We start from the raw sequence: 24701 nt of genomic DNA, 5'->3' as shown, positions 1-24701 counted from the left end.
AAAGTTGACTTGGGCATGCTGTGCAGCCAACTTCATTCTTAAATTCATTTTCCACAGAAATATGATGCTATAGCCCTAAATACTGTGGACATGTTGGAAAGTGCTGTAAAAACCAGCCAGTCATTCATAAAAGAGATTAAAAAAGTAATGTTCTTTATTACTGTAATCAATTTCTTATTTAGTCTATAAATATGTAGGCTAGAATAATTATTTTTTAAAAATGTCCATTATAATTTCAGAAAAAATATTCAGTACTGTTAGTAATGTTGTATAAGATGATTGAAAATAGTCATTCTTTATCATCTATGGTTACAGGTAATAATCAATAAAATAGAGCTGTTGCTGCTGCTGTGATTAAACATATGATCAAGTTGACAGCACACCACCTGTGTAAAATCAACGGTGGTGAAAACAGGGTTAATAATATTCCGGTTTCTGATTGGTCACAGCTGGACCCGCCCCCCTCGCCAACGCGGAAGTGGAAGTTAGAGAAGTTCACCCTGCTGTCTTGTCTGTCTCGGCCAAGCAGTGTTTGCTCCTGTAGCCGCTCTGTCTGCTGCCACTGTCCTGAAACAGAGAATAACATCCAGCAGGAACATGTCTTTGTCCTTCGAGGGGAAAGTGGTTCTTGTCACGGGGGCCGGAGGAGGTAAACTGAGCGTTAGCTTAGCTGTCACTGCTGCTAACTGTAACCAGGGTAACACGGGTTTTGTAACGTTAAGTTAGCCCCCAATGCTAACTTGTTAGTTTTCAATATTTATGTTGGGTAGTTTATAAAAGCAGCCACTGCACAAGTCGTTATTTCTTCCTTTTCGTATTATCTGCCCAGCTGTTCATCTCGATGTGTTACCGACTGCTGCTAACACTGGCGAAAACAGTGGTAAAGTGGTTAATATAAACATAAACATCTTCATTGGTCATGCTAAAGAAGAAATTGTTTACTACGGTGTAATTAGACTAGTCAGCAGAGGTTTCGTAGTCTTTGTATTTGAATAACACAGAGAGCAAAGTGCATGCAACGCAACGCCTGACACTAATTCCAGTGCAAGCCAAGTATGTGAAAGGGCAAATCCGCCACCACTGTCACAGTCAGTGGCTACACAAATACACGGGCGTCCTATGACCCGCAATGAACCAAATGTGTAAACCAGTGCATCTGTAGTAGTTGTCATGTCAGTAATTGTGTGTTTAGGCACATTAAAAAAGGACTAAACAACATTTCAACCCACCTCTCCAACATACTGTGATTTGTGTGTCATTTTACAATACAATGTGGAGTTAAGGGCTTCATTATATCCTAGGCAGAGGCAAGGGTGGAAATTCATATGGTGAGGGATTACTGCTCTTCACAATTAAAGAAACCCCTTGTATGGCTTGTTGTTCTTGTGGAAATGACAATAAAATACCTTGAAATTTAAGATTTAACACTGATGGCAACACTAATAAATTATTGTAGGAAAGATTGAGATAACTTGATGTCAGTGTTGCAAATCTATAATTTTAAACTCCTAAAAATGCCTGAAATGATTTTGAATATTAGCTTAGATTTCTATGGTATCTCTTATAGATCAATTGAATTGGATATGTTTGATGACATGGGTCCTTTTAATTTTACAACAGGACTAGGTAACACAGCAATGACTGTGTGAGGAAACAAACTATTAGTGTTTGACATCAAATTTCAAGTGATTATGAAAGCCAACAGTTTACTTGTCATGTTATACAAAATCTCAAAATGACAGTAAAAAACACATTTTTGAGTCTAGTTTTTTTTTTTGCAGGACTATGGTTCCACAATTGCTCTGACTATGCGTCCTTGTTAATTGTGGATACAGATACAAATTACTTTATTAATATTATTTGGATATTGGTGGGTGTGTTATATTTTGTAGACTCATCTGTCTTTCTTTGTGTGCAGGCCTTGGCAAAGAATATGCGCTGGCTTTTGCTGAAAGAGGAGCCTCAGTTATAGGTAAATAAATATGCTGTTGTTAGTAAAGACAGAACAAGATCTTGTGAACTTGTTGAAATGCCGACTGTGACTGAAAGCTTGTAGCTTCAATTGATGTGTTTTTGATTTTTGTCCATGCATATGAATGTATCATATTGATCTATGGCTCAGCTTGATTCCAGATATGAGTTGTGAGAGATTGGACATCAGTTTCATTTCTCAAATATAATTTCTCAGCAATGTTATTTAAATGTCAATTTTTTTACCACTTGATAATATCATTCCCTGCTCACTACACAAACAAAAAATAGCACTGCCGCTGATTTTATTGCATAACATGTGGATTCTTGCACCAGCATAGAGATACTGCCTTAATATAACTCATTTACAAATTTGCATGAAAGTGTCCTGAAGTAAACACAATGTAATGAAAGCACAGTTTTCTGCTAGTCATTCAGTCACAAAGTAGACTCAGTTTTTAGTCTCACAAGTCCCTGGTTTCTGGTTCACTTAAAAAAATCATATTTCAGTGAGGCTCATGCTGTGAGTCAGAAACATTTCAAACAAAGATTGGGCTTCTGCCTCCTACTGGGGCTCAGTATCAGCAGATGACCCCGGGCAGAGGTATCTGAATTGGGACTGCAAAAGAAAAAGTTTGATGACTTCATCCCAGGAGTTAAGTCATTTTGGAGACAAATTATACCCCAGAATGTGCATTGAATCAACTGCCTCAGTAATGATGTAACTTTTCAGACAGCACAGTTGCAAATGTTGGCATACATATTGTGACCTTTTCCAAAATAACAGCTTTCCCTTCTGCCGGGACCGAATTTGCCCTTGAACCCTGACAAGGAATCAGCTTAGCTATACTGTTCTCCTAACCTAATCACTCGTGGAGAATTGCAGAACTCACCCCATTATTGCTAATCTTTTTCTTCTCGCTGCAATAAAGTGAATGACCTTGGGGCAGACACTAAAGGGGGTGGAAAGAGTTCTGCAGCCGCTGATAAGGTGGTGGAGGAGATAAGAGCGAAGGGAGGCAAGGCCGTGGCGAACTATGGTGAGAAGTTTGGACTAGCCCTCTTGTCTTACGTCTTCTTTGATAAATAATTATCTACATCTGTTTTTTTCTTTTATTGCTTACTGTGTTTCGTAGTAAGCTTCTCTAATGGTTGCTTAAAAACAATATAGAATTTTTTCCAGTCTATATCACTGATGAAGCTGTTAGTGAGTAGAGACAAATCTATTCCCCCACTTAATCCCTGTACATCTCATATACGTATGAAAAAAAGTTGAAATAATGAAAGAAATGTTTTATCAATGTGTCTCTTAAGTGGTTTTTGTTTGTGAAAGTGATAAAAAGGTATAATGTACTTGAAAATCTGCCATACTTTCTATCCAGTTTATTGCAAAGCCCAGCAATCAATAATGTTAAATGTTATTTCACATATCATTACATAGCTAACTGAGTGAGGGAAGGGATTCTCTTGTGTATATTAAAACCTTCTCACAAGCTTTGTCTCAAACTTTTGTATCGTAACTGTAATAAGTAACTTTGTTTTTTCCTCTTTAAACCTCCATGCAAACAGTAACATAGTCCAGAATCAGCTCTGTAACCATAGCCAAACTATCAATGGTAAAATTAGATACAGCAATTTTGAAATTTGGTTTTGAAAATGGTTAACATTTCCTCTCTTGCTGAGTTTGTTTTTTTATTGTGCACATACAGATTCTGTAGAGGAAGGAGAAAAACTGATTCAGACAGCTCTGGATGCATTTGGAAGAATAGGTGCGTATTATATTAGTACAGCAGTATTGTGGCTATCAGAGCTGCTACATAATTGCAAAAAAAAAATTTGACGGAGTAAGTAATGTCATGTCTATAATTAATTAAATCTGGTAAATGTCTTTTCTTACAGATATCGTTGTAAACAATGCTGGGTGAGTCATTTCACAGTAATAATCACACTTTGTCTGTTTTCAGAATGGCCATTTATTGTTGGCTTGTGTGTTCATGGCCATATGGCCGATTTTTAATCATGTGAAAGAAAACCTTAAGTCTGGCACAATAAAGTGAGAAAACTTTTTACTATTTTTTTTTTTGCCAAGGATCCTTCGAGACCGATCATTTGCCAGGACAAGTGATATGGACTGGGGTAATTAAATGATCTCTTATATTTACATTCACCCTCATCAGCTCACGCTGTGTATATGTTCATCTCATATCATCACATTTTTACCTTTTTCTTGGCTCACCTTATTATCATATTAATTGTGGCACTAATGCTGAATGTAGAACACTTGATTTGTTTTTCACTTGAGGTTTGTTGTCCAAGTACCTTCTCTTTAAAAGCAGATTGTCTGTGTGGGTGTGGGAGTTTGAAAATCTACTGTAAGCTGGGTCTGATCCACAGCGCTCCTAAGGGAAATAGCAGGAGAGGATAACGTTACGTGCTGTGTGGTAATGCTTGTGTAATTTTCTGTGCTGGTTCTCTTCCTCTCCTTTTTCAGACCTGATTCAAAGAGTTCACTTGAGAGGTTCCTTCCTGGTGACCCGAGCTGCCTGGAACCACATGAAAAACCAAAAGTTTGGCAGGTAACTCGCTCAGCTTTTGACGTGGATGAAATCTGGACCATCTTCCGATTACGTGGGCTGCAGTTTTTAGGTCCAAAAAAGTTACAGTATCATTAACAGGCCGTCCATTGCTGGACTGTATTCAAGAAGATATCAGTGCAGTCTAAAAGGCTGTGTGGTAAGGTCTGATCCAGATAACACAGAGTGTATGAATGATACTCAATGATTCTCATGTGCTGCATTTAAAGTGGACTCTTGAGGATGTGCAGTGGAGGTAATGATTATATAAAGCATGCATGCCATCACATTATTGACTCTAGCTTAAATGCCACTTTCACTTGATACCCTTTAATAAGTCTGTCTCCATTGATTTCATGAGAAAAAAAAAAACTATGCATACTAATAAAAGCCCAAGACGGCAAATTTAATATGAATATGCAAAGCAGTAAAGAACGAGGGGAAATTAGTTAATTTGGTTATGCAGCATTGTAGGTTAATCTCTGAACATTTTAAATGCCGTTTAAATTGATGACTCCACAAGAAGCAGTGAAGATGTCTGTGCGGGCTCGCCTCATTCTTTGCAGTAGCAGCACAGTGTGAGAAATTCAAATATCCACTGGTCTGAAGTTGTAGAACTGATGGTGCTCTGCCACTCAGCAGAGATTCTTCACCTCTGGACAAGCCTCTCGAATGACTCCAGTGGATAATTTATATTGACTTGAAGCAGTGTGGATGTGTGTGGATATGTACTTGGGGCTGTCACGATGTGGGATTATCACCACACAATTATCAGAGAGTTTGAAACGAGAGAGTGAGTTGAGTGTGAAAAGGCCACCAGCCAAGACATCATCAACTGCTTATAGATGATTTCAGAATAGAAATCCAATCCAAATAATATTATTTGATGAAAAAAGTATTTCAGATTTATTCAACTAAAACGTGTAAATTTACCGTGTTCATTTCTGTGTCAGCAATAAAGTGAGTTAGGAGCTGTTGGTGTGAATGGACTAGTATTGCATGACTAGGTGCTTACATGTGGGTATGCATGCGTGAAAAGCGTGTACCACTTTGTGAGATTATGTGTGTATGTGGGGGGCCGTCTGCGTCTCCCATTACTCCATAGTGATTTCCGTCACTCTGCGTTAACGCTGACTTGTTCCCCCCGGGGTTCGTCTGTGGCCAGAATCATCATGACGGCTTCAGCAGCGGGCATCTACGGGAACTTCGGCCAGGCCAACTATAGCGCGGCCAAGCTGGGCATGCTGGGGCTGGCAAACACGTTGGCCATCGAGGGACGCAAGTACAACGTCCATTGCAACACTATTGCTCCGGTTGCAGGGTCACGCCTCACAGAGACCGTCATGCCCCCAGGTGAGTGTACAGACTGAATGACAGAGATAATTGAATGCATTTGGTCTGTATACGACATACTTTGGGTACACACATGGTTTCACATATGAATGTTGTTTGGACAGGCCAAAATAGGCAAATGGTCTTTCTTTTCTTTTACCGAGGCTGCATAATGTAATGCCCATGTAATGTTGTTTTACGAAATTTGAGGCAACAGTGCTCCCGTTTGACATGCAAATTTGTCATCTAATATTCAAGAGCTGTGTTTTTTTTTTTTTTTTTTTTTTGCCATTCCAAGAGCCATGATGAAATCAAGCACTCTCTAAGTGCTTAAAAAGTTTTGATGTGTCAGCCTTTGATTTAATCAGGCAGCTCTGGCCTCCTTATTTTACTGTAGGTGTTAGCTTCACAAAAAATGAGTAAGTATGCTAATGAAATATTTGTATTTTTTGTTGATAAAAATATTACCTGTAACAGCAGGAGCGGCATAGTTTACAGTCAGCTTGGGAGCATGGGATGCTGTGTGTTGCACATGAACTTTATATCAAACAAAAATTTTAAATATCAATATCCAACTTAACAACTAGTCAGAAAATTAAAACATATTTTTTCCCATTGTCTGCTGTGTTTTAAAATTATTCAATGAGCCTATAAGGATCCACCAAACAATCATTGTACATTATTCTGTCATTGGTAAATGAGCAAAGCCAGGTCTTTCTACCAGCAGTATAACAGGTTCCCTGTTTGAAAAGGGCTTAAGTGACAAATTAAAGCACCGGTTTTGTAGCCCTGCAGTGCTGGTCGACAGTGGCATCTGTCACACAGCGCTGTGCCAACTGTCACAGGATGGCCTCACCTTGGTAAATGACATGGTTCCATATGTTGGCTTTCACCGACTGAGGCTTGTCTGAAAGAAATAAACAAATCTCAATTATATTAACATTTTTCAACACTGGACATATGGTGTGTGGGATTCAATCTTTAGAGGGAATTAAAAGCGTGTTCCATAGTTGCCTGACATTATTTCCAAAAATGATATACTTATTTAACAGTTAAGCAAATATTTTTCAAGTTCAGATTTAACTTATTTTCTCTCAGACCTTATCTTTAAAAAATGAGTATAATCTTGTCTCTCATACCAGTGTTGGTTGTTGTTTTGTATTTAGTACTACTCCAGCAGGTTCTTTCTATGTCACCCTCTTTTGAATATTGTCATGAATAAACAGTGAATATTAATCCAGCTCTGTTTGCTGTGTAGCAAGAGAGAGGACGATTACTTGAGGCTTGTGTAATAACTCATATTTACCACACATTTCTGTAGCGGGGGCACTCCTTGAAGACTTAAATGTTTTTTTGTGTCTTATTTAGACCTTGTGGCATCTCTGAAGCCTGAGTATGTTGCTCCCCTGGTCCTCTGGCTCTGTCACGACCAGTGTCAAGAAAATGGAGGACTGTTTGAGGTATGTTCTTTCTCTCTCTTCAGTGAAATGAGTAAGGTTTCACTGCCACTACTAGTACTGCCTTTAGCTTTGTGTCTGTTTTTTCCCTTTGTCATTGAGAACAGTAATGTACCAATGACATATTCAGCTTCTATAAATAGAAAATATTTTTTTCTGTCTGTGTCATCTGCTCGTGTTTCATCTCCTTTCAGGTTGGTGCAGGCTGGATTGGTAAATGTAAGTGCTGCATATTTTTCCAAAAGGAAGTGTCTGTATGCATCTATGATATTCATTAGTCGCCAATTCACCAGTGCTCTGTGTGTGTGTGCGATGTTCGCTATGCAACGACCTCTTTATTTGTGTGTATCCATTTGTGCAGTGCGCTGGGAGCGTACTCAGGGCCACATTGTGAGAAAGAAGAACCAACCCATGAGTCCTGAGGCAGTCAGAGACCAGTGGGACAAAATATGTGATTTTACAGACGCCACCAAGCCTACTAATATACAAGGTCAGAAAAACACAGCAGCAAACACACGCTTGCATACACACAATAACTAACAAATGCACATAAATTGGAGCAGATGTCTACAAATTATACACATTTTACATGCAGCCTTACCTCTGCATGTGTCTTCACATACATACAGCCACACACATATTTACATGCAGACCATGCAGCAGATGTCATATTATTGTTTGTTGTGGTGTAGATCTTTACAAGGTAATTTCCTTTTGTCTCAAATTGTCATTTATTCTGAACATGATGATTTCTCTTATCAGAAACACAAAACTGATGCTTGGATGTTTTTGAGGCTGTTTTAAAACAGATTTTTTTTTTTTTTTTGTGTTGGATCGCACCCCGCCCGCCTGGTGACCTTGCTGGTTCACTTTCACTAGTCTGACTCATCCTGTGTTGAGTCACAGTGATTCTGATTACAGATTTGCTACCCTACAAGTAATCAAAGATACTTATCAATGAAGTAACCACAGTTATTATAGAATTTGCTATTTGTGAAGACTGACAATCTGGTGCCTCCTCGGTAGCAATTATCTTTCAAGATTTAAAAAAAAGAGGGTTTTAGCAGTGGAACAGAGCTCTAGCTTCTCAAAGACCCAGGGATGAGACCCAGAAAGTTGGCCTTGAAAAGTCTTAAACTCTGTTTCCTTGAAAAAGGCTTTAGAAGGTATTAACAAGTCTTACATTTGATCAGCAAGAAAACGATTGCCTTCTGGAGGGAGAAACGTTGCTTATAAAATGTTTCTGTGTGCGATTCCAGGCTGTTTGGAGGCTGTTCAACTCCATCACACCTGCATGAAACGCTGTCACCACTGGCAGCTACAGTTACTGGGAAGCTCATCAACTCATATTGGCAAATGTCAGTTTAATGAACTAAAATGATGGAGACATTTTAATTGGTTTATTCATCCACCAATTTCACAATAACATTTCACAATAATAGATTATTCTCGACAGAACCATTTGTGTTTTTTTAGTCTTTTTTGATCAAATTCATCTCGCTCAAGAATGCAGGCAATATTCACCATAATTTATGAGACAAAGTAAAGTCAAAAACTCAAAAGTACAGACTTTTCGGTTTCATTGATTTGCACCAGTTCCCAGTATAATACAACACAGCCAAACGGAAAGCTTGAAAATTGGGTCTGTATTATTAATGGATGTTAAGAAATACAGGTTTTTATTTTCATTATTGGGCTGTCGGTGTGACACCTCAAACCCAAAGAGCTCATTGGGATTAAGAATGAGGGGGAAAAAGGGAAAACTGTCAATTTTGTGGTCATGAAGTTTCACTGACTATACTTTAGTTAGAGTGAAACTCCTGAACTCAGTTTGCAGCCAAACGGTCTCTTGTTATGATCAGTTCACCTGTGTGTATCAGAGAGGACAAGACGGTGTTAGAGATCAAGAGAACGAGGTGGAGAAGAGAAGAGGAGGTGAATAAGATGATGAGTCTGAACAAGACAAGCGTTGGTCCTGATGGTTATTTCTCTCCGCCTCCTCCATCCCTCTCCACGCTCTCGGATGTGCAATTGAAGAAGGGACGGCAGTGCTAACATTAACTGAACTGGGGTGGCGGTCCCACAGGGCGCTAACTGGGCTCATTAGCATGGCTTTGAGGTGCCTCCTCATTTGTAGCTTATTACTGAGACTTGTTGCTGCCTCTGTTCTGTAACTGTCTGCCACTGAGTGATGGTAATTAGTAGCTCTGGTCTTCCCAGTCTCACTCTGTCTCTGTTCCTCTGTTGTCTCAGCCGTCTTCAATTGTTTGTGTTGAATGTGCATTGGTATTCGTAGCTTGTGTTACCTCGTGGATATATTTACAATCTGTTTTTAGGCAATCTCTAGACAAACAAAGAACACACAGTGTAGACTCAAAGTTGTAAGTGTTTTAACAACTAATGTTGGAACAGAGAACTCATCATGTTTATTCTTAGTGCTCGTGGATTTCAAATCCCTTTATCAGTTTTAAAGCTGCTCCTGGATCATTATAAGTTAGATTGAAATTTTTATGATGTGTTAACATCTCCCTGGAATTCAGTTTAACTTTACTTTGATCCATTTAACTTGAGATTAATAATTTTTCCAGAGCTGTCAGAGGAAAAAAAAAATCCCTAGGCTCATTCCTGAAGGTTTCATGATCGTTATCTTGGCCACGAGTTAAAGATGAACCTGATATGTGAATACACACACAAGTTGTCAGATATGAGGTAGGGTGAACTTTGATGCCTGAACACTACTATGAAACTACCTTTTTAAAATGTGAATTTGATGTTTTTACACTTTGCCCTTATATATTTTAATTTAGCAGGAGCCAGATTTATGTTTCTTTTGATCAGAGCCAGACTAGCTGTTTTTCCCACATCTTGTCTGCAGCGTAAGCTAAGACTGGCTGCTGGTGGTAGCTTCATATTTAACCTACAAACCTCTTCTCATTTGACCCAAATAAATGTTCAAATGCTTATGCTTCGATTCTAATAAAATAGTTTGCTCAGGCTTAGATTAAGTAATATGCAGCTGCAGTACAACAGTGCAGCCTGAAGCCATTGAGCCATGTCAGCAAGCCACCCAATCATGAGAGTTAATTATAGTTTCAACTCACCGCTCATGCAGCCTGTATTTCAAAATGAGAGTGCACTGTTGTTTAAGATAACGAATAAACCCTGCAACTGTTGTTGAGCAGTTAGCATTGATCATTTTAGCCAGCTAACACAGGGTAAAACTGGATTAGTTGCACTTCATATTAGAACTGCAGCTATTTGAAAGGACTGACTGTGCAGTACTTGGGTCTTACAAGGCTTATAATATATATCTGAGATAAGTAGGCTATATAATGAGATATGGAAAAAAAACATGTGTTTAGATGAGATGAGCTTCCTCTTCTCAGTAACCAACATAATTCCATACAAGTGATATTGCTTTTGTTTCCACAATCATATTTTTGTGCACGGTTCTCCAGTTCCCCACTCATTCTCAGGTTGCTGGTCGATGACTAGTGGAGGCTGGTCCTGCTTTTTTGCCTGTTTGATAAACTGAATTATTGTGCTGCTTGTTCACTGTGAATACAGACCTAGCGTGTCACAAAGTAGCAGCAAACTCTGTGCATCAAAGAACCCTTTATATGCAGGAGATTATGTTTTATGAAAGACATGTCTGAGTAAGTCTTCCTTTTGCATCAAGCAGCAAAAATTTTTGAGTTAATTTACTTGCATAATATCCTAATTCTTCTGTCTTTGTGCGTAAGAGATTCACATTCATGAGGTGTAAGGGGGTGACACTGGTGAATTAGATTGCCTGTGACCTCATCGTCCCGTGTTTCAGTGTTTTCACTCATCCTTCATCTCTCACCTTTTTTGTGCAGAGTCTCTACAGTCAATTGTGACCGTGCTGTCTCAAGTGGATTCAGAGGAAGAAGTCAGTGCAAATCCAACCGCTGCTGCTGCTGCTGCAGCCTCGACTTCAGGCATTAATCCTGTGAGTACAGACGGCTGTTGCTGCTTTTTTTTCTCCCCCCTTTGACGCTAATGTGCTTTAATGCACTTGCAGGTCTTGGAAAGTCTCGAAAATCGATTAATTTGTTTCCTCAAGAAAAGTTTCTATTCAGTTATGACTGTTGTTGGGAGACTTTACACACCTACTGAGTGAAAGTGGGATTGTTTGCGACAGCGGTTTACGTGTGTTTTTCAGCTGGCACCAACAGACCTGTAGCATAAATCATCTCGGATCCAAGCAACAGTAGCTAAGAAGCTCTTAGTTGAATAAATGGATTGATCTTATTTATTTGGCCATATCATCCATCTATGTTCTGCTGCTTTCGCGGGTCCTGGTGGCATTGATAAAGTGAATTACATCATTAGTCATGATTGTCATGTACTGTTGGGAAGTATTGAAAAGAAAAGTGAATAAATAATTCTAGGCCACATCATCCCCACTGGTTTCCCATCATGCTTTCAAACATTAGCTGTTGTGATCGTGAAAGAGGTATTATTGTTTTATGTAGTATTAAAATTGTCCTTGATAAACCCTGATGTGAATACCGGTACGTGTCAGGCTTAGAGACGTGTGGGCTTCGTCTTTGTTCCCAGTCCTCCTCCTCCTCCTCCTCTTGTTCTTTTCCTTGATTCCTTCATTATTTTCTAGTCTCTGCGGGTTTTAACCTTATTTTCACCACAGCTACTTCACGTCCATCAATGTGTTTCTCTGCTTCATTTGCTTATACTCTGTCATTTCTACCGCTGAGACTGCGAAAGTGTTTGTAACGGTTGGTCGATAATAACTTTTGAAAGTCTGGAGCTGTAACCTCTTTGACTGTTTCAAACATGGCAGCTCATGACTCTTTAATACAACCACACTGTATTTAGTCAGAGATGATAATAGCCTTCTCCAACAACAACACACATAACTACTTTGATGTCTCCAGTAAATAGGAAACAGTGACACGACAGACAAGTGGCAACTCAGATTAGCTTTTAAAATGCGACAGAGAAAAGATGTCAGAGCACAATGGTGCAGCGATGGCTCCCTGGATGAACGCTCCTCCACTTTGTATGTTCCCTGTCACTGAATCACAGAAAGTGAACTGAATACAGCTCACACATGGCTGAGTCGCTTAAATAAAACATTGACCCACAAGTATAATTGCATAACATCAAATAATTATCCACAGGAACAGCCACCACCATTTTCTGTTAAGATAGTTGTGGTGTAATAGCGAGACTTTGTCTAAAGACTCATTTGTATTTGTAGTATCACTCAAACTGATGAATAAGACCTTTCCTAACTGTGTCGAATTCCCAGAGCGTTTAGAAATGAGCTAAGCATTTGAGTCCATGTGGGGAACAGATATTAACTTTTCTTATTTAATGGTAGGTGACTCACTTTTGATGAAGTCTCTCTCGCTCTCTCTCTTTTAATTATTTATTTATTTTTTACATCCTGTGAGACATTTAGCACTCACCAGCCTGCATCAGTGGTATCATGATTCAGCCCCCAAAAGGTTAAATGACATACAGTACACTCAGTGTCTTCTCCACTGTCTCTGGCAGGGCTGTGTGTGTGCGTACGTGCGTGCGTATGTTTGTGCACACGGGGGGTGGTGTCTAGAGTAGAGATTTGGAACAGAGTCACAAGTAGCCTCAAGACAAACATCACCATTGTGTCCTCATCTGACATAGCTGTGTGTGTGTGTGTGTGTGTGTGTGGGGATACAAGCATTTTTGTTACCTCTCTCTCTCTTCTAACCCATGTATTGCTGAAGTTATGCCATTTATTTCACACAACTCTCCCACTGCACTGAGGTCTGATCGTCTAAGATATTGTTGTATGTCATGATTTATTGATGGATTTTATATTTGTAGCAAAACATCCAGAGCATCACAAGGTCATATGGTAATGTTTCTGCTCATCCTTTGGTAGCATATTTTTGGTGGCTTGGGCCCCATTTTTGTGAACGTAACATCTCAGGACCTCCTCAACAGAATCCTTCAACTTCATCCATTCAGAATAATTGATTAAATCATTAGATGTTGTTGGTCAGTGGTTAAAGGTCAATGTCACAGTGGCCTCACATAATCCATGCTTGGCCATAACTCATTCATTATTTTTCAGCTAGGGTTTTAAACTGGAAGCTGAGTCTGTAGCCAAACCAGAATCAATATTTTGAGCAGAAGTGAGAAAGGTGTTTATGTACAAAATCTCAACTAGCAGAAGGAGGTACTTTTTTGTCTGTAGCATTGATTATGGGGGATGCGGGGCCGCTGTCCTCTTTCACCTCAGTCTGGTGTGTTTTCTTTAGCCATCAGGATGCTCTAGAAGAGAAGTCAGTTTTTCCTCAAGCCCAGTTTTTAATTTCATAAAGGGATTTTTCCCATGTAAGTGACCAAATTGACTTACATCTTTCATGAGCCTCGACCACTGCTGCTTTTTATTCTACCACGTCAGCTGTAGCTTTAACCTCTGTGTGTGAGGGCATGTAATATTAATATCATTACTGGGGATGTAAGAATGGTTCCCACATCTGCATTTAAATGCAGTTTTAATTAAGAATCTGCCTCCAGAGGTCGGGCTCTGAAGTGATTATGGAGCAGCTGAGAGGTGGCGTTAGGCAGAGGGTGAATCACACCATTCTGGCAAGTCATATTGTTTTCAACAATAGCTCAACAAAGATGTTGTTTATGTGGCAAATGAATAACCACGGGTCCACGATGTCAAATCTATGCTTGTTTTTTTTGCTTCACAGGATATTTGAGTGTGGCTCAGTCAGATTTGAGAACAAGAAATATCTTTATAAAGATCTTTTCTCTAATTAGTACTGTGGCCTTTCTCCCCTTTCCCACTGCAAATATTTTATTTATTTATTGGGTGTTCTACAACACAAACTTTCATTAGAAATGTGCAAAGATATATGTTCTGTATATGGACCCAATAAATAATCAAAGATGATTATAAATATTGTATAAATTGTAGATGACTTGACGATTTTTATAATGACTGGTTTCTTCAGATTCTATAGGAGTTATGATGGAACATTTATGATCAGTGTGAGTCTCAGGAAGCTCCCAGCGAGAGATTAATAAGGGTTCTAAAACATTTACAATACTGGAGGGATCCACCTTCACAAGCTTTAAAGGGCATTCGTGATTTTGTGTCATTAACACTTGATTACTTGCGACGCTCCGTTCAGGAGTTTGAGCCCAATTTTCAGGCTGCTCGTTAACCGAAGCGCAGGCCCAAATTGAAAATCGCTCCGTAGTTCCTGTCCTCGTCGTCCCAGCCAACAGTAAAGCTCTGGGTCAGTTTAAAAAAAAATGTGCCGATCACTTGCGAAGCTCTGCCCGGGCCGGCGCAGGAGTACATTTCTGAAGTGCTGATTCCTCTTAACTCTGTGAGATCCCACAGGTCCTCAAACCACTGACTGCAGACGGTTCCACAGATCACAGATTAAATCCAATAAACGACTGTGCCAACTCTGAGCTGTACACCCTCTCTGATACAATCTTGTTCAATTTGAAGATGCTTTTTTTCAGTCTGTGGACTTGGCCCAAGTTGTTATCACTTAAAAAAAAAAAAAAAAGCTGAATCATGTTTCCGATGTTTCTAATATTCCTCATTCAGTTTGTAGCCCTTGCTTCCCTCTTCATCATCTCTTATTGTGTGTGCTGCTGTGTAGTGTTGTCCAAATATTTCCTGACTACTTCATTCTGACTATATATTGTGTATTAAAGCATTTGTATTCAGAGGTTGAGCTGTGGGTCTTATTACTTTTCTGCAAACCCTCAAGATTGCATCTTAAGTTTCTCTGTTTAAGTTATCGGACAAATGTTCATCCTCTCCTCCTCCTCCTCTTCTCTCAGGCTGAAGCAGTGGGACAGAAATTGCCACCGACCACATTCAGCTTCAGCCACACACAGTGTATCCTCTATGCACTGGGGGTCGGCATGTCCACCAAAGACCCGGACCATCTGAGGTGGGTAACTGAACCTGCATAATGTTAATGACTGCAAAGTGCCTGAGGGACTCTTGACAAGCCAAGCTGCATGAAAATGAACCGAAAGAGGCGATAATCAGTGTGGTTTTACTTTGACCTGTGCAGAGAATCTATCCAGGCTTCCAAACGCGGGCCCTGCGCAGCCATCTGTGCTGTTATTTTTATTGGTCTGCTATGAAAGTGTGATTTTTCACAGTTCAGTAACACTCACATTTTCATTTCCAGGTTCTTGTACGAAGGCCATCAAGACTTTAGCTGCCTCCCCACCTTTGGGGTCATTCCCTCCCAGGCAGCCATGATGGATGGCGGGCTGAGCTCAATCCCTGGACTCAACATAGATTTTACACAGGTTAGATATCATATCATATCATACATATTAAAGTCTTTTTTTATGTGTGTGAATGAATGTGTGTGACAGTGTTGTGTGTACATAATATACATATCCATATGGTATATTTCACACGGTCATGCACACAAGGGGAACAATAGCAATACACACATTACTCATGCTAATGAGGCTTTAAGTAGTGTAGTATAATTATACATCACAGCTGTTCTAATGTTCTGTGTCAGGTATTGCATGGAGAGCAGTATCTGGAGCTGCACAAACCTCTGCCAACCTCAGGTATTTTCTTCTCTATTATCAAAAGTACACACAGTTTGTTGTATACAAGTACTTCGTGTAATTACTATAGATTTTACATTTTAATAAATTCAACAGGAGATACTTTGCAGGCTCAATAAGCCGTTTTATGTTACTGTACATAAGAAGCCATGTAACTGGGAGCAGTCTGAGTCCAATAGATAATTTAGACCTGAAAGTGAGGATCTCTCTGAACTGTTTGCTTCCAATACTACGAAATCTGATTTGGGCCAGTTTACCTCTTCAGCCCTGATGGACTTTTTTTACGAGATAATTAATATCCATTTATAACATGGACTACAGGGTCTGTCTTATGTCTGTACCTCCCATGTGTTACATACAAGTTACATTCAAGTCACTGAGGAGTTATTTAAAAAATAAATCTTTGAGGATATATTAACAGAAGTTAATTTAACAGCATTTGATACTAGAATTTTTAATGAACCTTTGACTTTTATTTCCTTATGAAAGTCAGTAGCCAGAAATGAGAGATCTTTTGGTTTGAGTTGTACACATTTCCAAATTGTCAGTGATATTTTTCAAATATACTTACAGTTGTTTACTATTTAAATGCAAATATGCATTATATTTCTTTTGCAAGTAGTTCTTAATTACTCTCATCATAAATTGATGTTTTCAGATTATTTTCTTTTGTTTCACTGACGATGAAAGTTCCCAAATTATTCGGTTAACTTTACTTATGATGTATAAAAAGGGCAAATGCAGAAGCTAGGTGTGTCAAATGTTTCAGATTTGTGCTAAAACCTGTGCTGAAAACATACAGGATAGATTATGACACATTATTATGTAATGTGGAGAGTTAAATGGGTCAAACACATTTTTCAGGTGAACTGACCTCGGAGGCCACCATAGCAGACGTGTTGGACAAAGGGTCCGGCGCTGTCATCCTCCTGGACGGTGAGTTCCTCTGCCCCTCAGGGTGCACAACTTTTATCATGCAGTGTGTTTATTTCAAACTCATTTGTTTTCATCACTTTAATGTGTCTTTTCCTGAAAGTTCCCTCTCAGGCTGAATTAATGAAAGTTAATTTTCAGTCTTTGTCTGCAGGGATTGAAATAATGGACTGAGAACGGCTCATATTTCTGTTTGACAATTCCATAGAGATGGATGATATTAGAACCACTCTGATCTATAATTAATCCGACTTTAAACAAATATCACGGGACCTGTCGTTCCCCGAGGAGTCGCAGTGGGGGGGAAAAAAATATGTAATTTCTTTACACAGACTAAACCAGCTTCCGTTATCCTCCGAGTAAAGTTTATTCATCCTGGCTTATTTCTGGCTGAGACGGCATGTCACGGCGACACCCTACAGGAGCAGCGTCGTTTATCTGTATTCCTAGTGAAATTTTGAACTCGCCTAATGAAACTAACCAGGAAGTATGTAGCTGCAGTGTGAATTTGTTGCGTCTGAAAGCTGCTAACTGTCTCTTCACACTCTGCCCTCATGTGGCTGTTTCCTCCTGGCTCCATTTCACTATAAATGTACTGTAATGGAACAAACACACATGAAACAGGTGTTCTTCTTTGTTGTTACACTTATCATTGTTACATGTGACACTTTTGCTACTTAGTATTCAAACTGATCGCCAGGAAAGTCATGGCAACATGACAAGTGGAGTCATTTTCTCCTATGTTTTTCTGAAGTCAACATCTACGTACAACATGGTAGTGAGAATATCGTTCTGAAAGATGATTAAGCGTGTCAGTAACAAAATACACAGTTTGAATTTATTTAACTAAAATAGTTATTGGTGGAACTTCATCTGTATAATTACATTTGTTCACGATTTGAATGTTTTCTTGTGTGACTGCTTATAACTGCTTCCTCCACTGCATTAGTTACCTACCTTGTGGAATTTTCTGTTTCTTACCAAAACACATCTTGTGTGTCCTTGAGGCCTAATTAATGCACAAGCTGAATTTCCTTCCGCAGTATTTGCTTGCAGGCGTTCTTCCTCCCCTGCCCTTTGGCTATTTATCAGGGGAATAGCTTAACACTGGCTTGTGAGTCTGTGGAGGTGGGGCATTTGTGTCCTCAAGCATGTACAGTAAGTAAGGTGCAAGGACAAAACAAAACAAACAAAAGAAAAAAGCTTAGTGGATAAGACACTTCCCAAGAACAGCGACATTCCTGCCGCATTTTGTTGCACTTCTTACATCCTCATCCCATAACACAGGAAAAAAAAAAACTCCTAGCATACTAGATAAATGACTTTTTGACAATTGATTAGAAGCTCCAGAGGGATACACTTTTGATGACGGTGGCAACATTAAAATGTTCACTTTCACTAAATATGATGAATTTCTATTGATTAAGCTACAAACTACTAGCAATCAATGCTGAAAAGTTAAAAATGGCTCCACTTCAACATTTTGCAAGATGAATGTGCTGACACACTTAATACTGTATGTAGTAGTAATGGCTCAAAAAAAACAGTGAAGAGATGCTGCTTCTGCATGATCAGTACTTATAGTTTTAGACTTGAACCTGTACTGTTATTTTAGATTATTGCCACTTGCCACTCTGAATACCTCTGTTTGAATTCTGTGTTTTTACAGTGAACACCTACAGTGGTGGCGAGCTGGTGTGCTACAACCAGTTTTCAGTGTTTGTGGTTGGAGCTGGAGGCTTCGGAGGGAAGAGAACCTCTGAGAAAGCCAAAGTATGTGCTATATATTTAATTTACTCAACCAAAACGTTGGTGTTTTGGTGATTTGATTGGTCTTACTTGTGTTTTATTTCCTCCAGGCTCCTCTTCCGCCACCTCAACGGGCTCCAGATGCCGTGGTGATTGATTCCACCACTAGAGACCAAGTGAGTGTGTGTCTGTGTGGGTTTCACAGCAGAATAAATCAGCAGCATTGATAATATGTGGGCGGAAACAGGACATATTGTTTAGGTACCTTGGTAATAACCATAACGTTTTATACAAAATGTGAAGTGTTGAACAACGTTTTCATGCTGTCTCACAAAAAAAAAAAAAAAGGAACGCTGACTGTATGTTTGCAGCAGGAAAAAAAAAAAAAAGGAACGCTGACTGTATGTTTGCAGCAGAAAAAAAAAAAAAAAAAAGGAGGAATAGAAGTAAAAACCAAAATCCCTTGAGCAATTTAAATCACTGCAACTATATCACTTCAAAGCCATTCTTATTTTAGGTACCTCATCTATTGCCTTCATGATAATTTAATTTCATTCCACATCTGTGTATGCAAAGTTCAGGGGTTTATGAATTAGATATAGATCTAAACAATTTCTTTTTCCCCTGCGGTCACAGGCGGCCTTGTACCGTCTGAGTGGAGACTGGAACCCTCTTCATATAGACCCCAGCTTTGCTGCCATGGGAGGTGAGAGTCTGAACATCCTAATGTGGCCAGATGAGATTGTTATTCAATTAAATATCTCAATTAATTTTTCTCAGGATTAATCTTTCCCTGGGATTTTCAGGCAAATGGTGTATTTTGATCTCATGTATGCTTAAACACGCTACTTAGAAATGCTCTTTGGTCAGGCTTCAAGGCTCCGATCCTGCACGGCTTGTGCTCGTTTGGCTTCGCTGCGAGACATGTCCTCAAGCAGTTTGCTGACAATGACCCGTCCAGATTCAAGGCTATCAAGGTAAATAAGAACTTGTCACACGTTTTCTGAGTCACTGGGCTTCATGGAAAGTTGTTCTTGTACAAACAAGTTTTAAACAATTTTGAGAGAATTGATTTTCATCAGCATGTCATCCAAGTACAGGTACAGATACAGTCTGTGTCGGAGAAAGCACTCGTATGATTCAAGAGATATGTTGTATTAATCTGAATGGCAACGAAGGAGGTAGAGCAGGTGGTCAACGGTTCGATTCCCAGCTTCTCTAGTCTGCATGTTGAAGTGTCCACGGGCCAGATACTGAACCCAAAATTGTCCCTGATGTATCATTGGTGAGCGTGTGTGTGTGTGTGTGTGTGTGTGTGTGTGTGTGTATATGAATAGAATATGTAGGTAGAAGTGCTGCATGAATGTGTGTGATTGTGCCATATACAGTAAATAAATTTAAGGTCAATTTACCAATGAGTCCAGAGTCACTGAAAACTAAAGGAGAAACAAAAAGTACTGTAGACTCTTTCCTTAGATTTAATGATCATGTTTAACGTGGTGACTTACTGTATACAGCTTCCTCTGGGTTTGGATGTGAGTCACTTCCCATATTAACTGTGTCTGGCAGGGAAAAGGCAGAACGTTTTTTTAAATATATAAATGTGTGTGTATGTGTGTACATGTGTACATATAAATATATATATTTTTTTCTTTCTTCTTTTTTAATTTTTTTAATCTAACTTTCCATCAAAATGTTCCCTCTTCTTTCTGTCACAGGCTCTGCTCTGATGACTTTATCTGTAGCTGTGTACTGATGTGGCCACTGACGGTTACATTTGTTTGCTGATATCTCAGAGTGGAGTTTTTCTCTTTGAGTGAATCTTGAAACCAGTAGAAGAAGCAATGTAATATGGCAATTTGGGGAGTGGGGGCGTGGGGTTGTTGATTATGATTACCTCATCAGCTTAAAATCGTAGATTTAAAACACATTTAAGATGCTCAACTTTAGTGAATGTGAAGTTCCCATAATTAGATAAGAGAGGTTTAGGATAAAAATATAAAATGTGCTTTGTACAGTTTTAAGCTTTAGGCTTGTGCTTCCCCTTTAAAGACATGGAGTTTTATGCCTGATAAACTATTTATCAGTCTAGTTAAATGTTATGAATTAATTTAATTAGAGATCCACAGACTCCACCACCGTCCTCTCTGAGCCTCTTCCTCTCCTCCTCAGGTTCGGTTTGTGAAGCCGGTGATGCCGGGTCAGTCTCTGCAGACTGAGATGTGGAAGGAAGGCAACAGGATTCACATCCAGTGCAAAGTGAGTATTTATAGCATTAGAGTAGGTTACAGTCTTCTCAACACATTTGTGGATGAATGAGTCTGACTTGTCTTTTCAATGCGCTTGTGTGAAATGTGTCCTTCTGATCGCTGCTCCGCTCTCTCCTGCAGGTGAAGGAGACAGGTGCCGTTGTGCTCTCAGGAGCCTACGTGGATTTACACGCCGCATCAGATGCTTCTCCAGAAAATCCCACTCAGGTTTGTTGTCCTGTAAAACGCTCCAGCAAACAACAATTTCTATCGCATTCCTTCATGCAGCGGCAGCAGCAGAATTTGTTGACTCTGTCTGCCTTCGCGCAGGGAGGAGGCCTTCAGAGTGAGCTGGTGTTTGCAGAGATCGGCCGTCGTATTAAAGACTTGGGCTCCGAGTTGGTGAAGAAAGTGAACGCCGTGTTTGGCTGGGAGATCACCAAAGACGGCAAGAACGCCGCAGAGTGGAGTAAGTGCTGCACAGCTAACACACCTGGGGGAGGAATATCAGTTTAGGTGTTGATAGATGCACAAAAGGAAATTATTTTTGTTGTATTAAACTACTCCTACTGTGTTTTATTGACAGCTGGCAGGCTCAGTTTCTGCTCTGTTTGTGATATGACACTGGCTTTACTTATTTTCCTTTTATGCAAGTTTTGATTGGCTGTATTGAAATGAAGTCTATTGCTGTGTAGAAGAAAGCAGGAATAGCTTTCTGTTGGATAAATGCAACATCACGAAGCCAAAACCTTGAATATATATATATATATATAAATATAAATACATATGTATGTATGTTCTTTCTTTTGGTTTCTCAGAAGTAATTCATAGAGCAGGAAAAAACAATTACATTTAAGTCAGGCTAAAAACGTTTTTACTGTTCATCTAAAGCAAGACATTCCCCATCAATTAGCAGCCTTAAGAACAAGGATAGTGGTGCTGCGTCAGAATAAACATGTGATAAATTTTGCTGCCAAGATGAATTGACGACTTCTCTGCCGACTGTATCTGACAGAAAGCTGCTGCTCACCAAAGAGACAGCTCGGTCCAGCTCGTCCCTGCTTTGCCAACAGCTCGCTGAGAGGGTCAGGACCGACGCTGTAACACCACGACCCCTCCCTGTCATCATTAAATTGTTATATTGCACCTCGCCGGATCGTCACACTCCCACCGACTGTTCGCCTTCTTCTCGGGTCTTCACACGTTCGTCAGTCTCTCCGCCGACTCCGCTCAGAAATCAGCCGTGACAACGGCGATTCGCCCTGGCACCGGCTCACGATGAGACAAAGGTTGAAATATGAGTACGAGCTGTAAAGTTGACAAGTTGATTTGACCCAGATTGACATTTTGCTAACAAGCTGTCAAAAAAAATCTGCGCTAATGACTGAGTAATGACTCGGAGCGGCGAGCGTGCTGCGGAGGCAAAGCAGGCCAACGCCGGCCAAACCCAGGGACAGTGGAGCTCTGTCAAGTTTATATGATTTAATCCGTCTTTTCTTCTTCTTCTTCTTTGTTTCTCGCTGTCCTCCTGCAGCCATTGATCTGAAAAACGGCAGCGGCTCCTTGCACCAGGGCCCGTACAGCGGGAAGGCAGACGTGACCTTCACAGTGTCGGACGGAGACTTCATGGAGGTGGTGCAGGGAAAACTCAACCCTCAGAAGGTGACAAACGAGCGTCAGGCCTGTTCACATCATACTAACAAAGGAGCCATTTACATGACGTGCTGTGAACGGCTTCTGTTGCTTCTTCAGTTCATGTTTATCCACGCGAAGATGAAAATGCCCCGTTGTGAGAGCACAACAAGCTTCTATGTAAAGCAGGAGGTGAAGTTTTCTAGCAGATGCTAGAAAGACCTTGAAATACTAACATCATTTCAAATCCTCCTCTTCCTGACGTAAAAATTGCATATTTTTTTTTACATTTTAATTAAAGCAGAAGTGTCTTTGAAGAGCCTTTCAATCTCTTAATGACTTTTTCCTTGATCCGCTCATGTCAAATAAAAAAAACGGAAGGCGGCGATCTATCAAACCGAGTTCAGGAAGCTCTCCGAGCGAGTAATCAATCCACGCTACTTGTTATGTCTATAGCATCTCATCTGTCACAGGGAGTGACCATCACCGTACAGAATTTATATGCTTCCTGGAGCTCTAGATATTGATCTGAGGCCCGTGTGTGTGTGTGCGTGTCTGTGTTCTTTACAAAGATCCCTCAGGCGGGGTGTTTCCCAGCAGCCTCTCCGACGATGAAAGGAAGCAGCTGGTTGAGAGATTAGAAGGTGGAGTTGAAAGGGACACTACAGTCATCCAGGGCCGTCAGACTCGGAGCTGCCCTGTGATTGATTTTAGCCGAGGAACTCATTGCACATCGTCAGTTGTTCACTTCACTCAGCACAGACACGTTCCTGCTGCGTAGCCTCGACTGGGAACCTTCACGCATATGAGCATCAGTTCATTGTTCTGCTGCCAAAGCAACAATAGTCACATACAATATTCACTTTTGAACAAGCGGCTTTCTTGTTTATTTTTTAAAATTTAAATTCATCTATTGACTTCACTGCTCATCTGTGCAGGGACTCAGGGGGGCGGAGCCCATCACAGCAGACATTAAGGCTCTATCTAACAGGTCTATCAGATCAGTCTATCATAGGGTCACGTATAGAAACAAGCAACCTCTCACACTCAATTCAGAGTCTCCAATGAGAATCAGAGCCATAATACTTAATAATCCCTCTGAGGAATTGTTATAATTCAGTGCTCCATCTTAAAAATAATAATAATACAACCCCCCCACCTTCCTTATTTTAATTTTATAGAGTATTATATAAAATACTCACTGTCAATAATTAACAATATATACACAATTATTTAGTTCCCTTAACAAATTAAGGTACCTTGCATGTGTTGGGTCTTTTAACAGGAAAGAACCATGCTCTGGGTGGACGGCTGTCTGCCTTAACTTGTTGAGTTTGAGTGAAGTAAAAGAGGATGGGGAAAGAGAGAGAGCGAGACCATGAACAGCAGTTTATACTGTTGGTGTACTGTGTAATCCTAGTGTTGGCTGCAGGCTGCAGGCTGCAGGCTGCCGTGTTAGGCCTCTTCAACTTCTTGTGCACTTGAGAAGAGGAAACGACCGACCGGCCAGAGAAGAAGGGACTTGTTGCTTTATTGGTTAATAATAATAACCCTAACCCTAACCCTGTCCCTAATAAGGGAAAAGAATAAATTATTTCTGTCTTTTCTTTGCCAGGCGTTCTTCTCAGGCAAGCTGAAGGTCAGAGGGAACATCATGCTGAGTCAGAAGCTGGAGGTGATCCTTAAGGACTACGCCAAACTGTGAGCCCCTCAGCCAAGCGCCCAGATGACTAGTTAGGAATTCACCAACCTATCAACTCTCTCCATCTGCCTGCTGACTCACTCCTCTGTACGTTTATTCTCTGACTCCAAAGAGACGTGGATAAAAAAAACAAAACAAACAGACAGTAATATTATCACCAACGCTGTCGATCAAATAGGAAACGTCCTTCACTCTGTCATATGAATTCAGGTGTTTTGAGGGAAACGAGATGCTTTAATGTTTGTGTCGCAGCAACAGGAGCAATAATTCATTCACTTCAGCTGGTTGGGGTTAAACTCGGTTGGTCCGTTCTTTTTAAATGTGCACTTAACACACCTGCCTTCAAAGATCCTAATGTGAAAATAACCATTCATGAATTTAACTAAATGGTATTTCTGTGTTATAGCAAACGAGCATCTGCTACACTGAGGAACCAACATGTTGTCTAACGTTTTCTTTCTGGGTGATGATGATGATGATGATGATGATGATG

General features: G+C 40.0%; 1 protein-coding gene across 2 annotated transcripts; it reads left to right on the top strand.

The window, feature by feature from the left end:
* The first annotated feature begins 480 nt into the window (after nt 1-480).
* hsd17b4 (hydroxysteroid (17-beta) dehydrogenase 4) lies at nt 481-24343 on the top strand. Of its 2 annotated transcripts, XM_083979627.1 has the most exons (25): nt 481-649; nt 1919-1972; nt 2904-3011; nt 3681-3740; nt 3871-3892; nt 4061-4107; nt 4463-4547; nt 5710-5897; nt 7245-7336; nt 7528-7552; nt 7695-7823; nt 11194-11306; nt 15185-15297; nt 15544-15667; nt 15892-15943; nt 16808-16879; nt 18546-18649; nt 18736-18801; nt 19262-19331; nt 19496-19602; nt 20798-20884; nt 21016-21102; nt 21205-21343; nt 22409-22536; nt 24122-24343. In XM_083979627.1, exons 1-25 carry the CDS (start codon nt 598-600, stop codon nt 24209-24211), a joined length of 2214 nt encoding a protein of 737 aa, XP_083835753.1. In that variant the 5' UTR covers nt 481-597; the 3' UTR covers nt 24212-24343. The 2 variants fall into 2 exon arrangements, with proteins under 2 accessions (XP_083835753.1, XP_083835752.1); XM_083979626.1 differs by having other exon boundaries at nt 21016-21343.
* The last annotated feature ends 358 nt before the right edge of the window (nt 24344-24701 follow it).

Source organism: Trachurus trachurus, assembly GCF_905171665.1.
Source record: "Trachurus trachurus genome assembly, chromosome: 9".
NCBI classification, from domain to species: Eukaryota; Metazoa; Chordata; class Actinopteri; order Carangiformes; family Carangidae; genus Trachurus; species Trachurus trachurus.
This window is presented reverse-complemented; position numbering and strand designations above follow the sequence as displayed.

Excerpts from the sequence above, each read along its gene's own strand:
- hsd17b4 (XM_083979626.1), top strand. The coding sequence starts at position 598 with ATGTCTTTGTCCTTCGAGGGGAAAGTGGTTCTTGTCACGGGGGCCGGA. Across the intron at positions 7,337-7,527 it reads AAAATGGAGGACTGTTTGAG|GTTGGTGCAGGCTGGATTGG; the intron begins GTATGTTCTTTC and ends ATCTCCTTTCAG. Across the intron at positions 7,824-11,193 it reads CAAGCCTACTAATATACAAG|AGTCTCTACAGTCAATTGTG; the intron begins GTCAGAAAAACA and ends TTTTTTGTGCAG.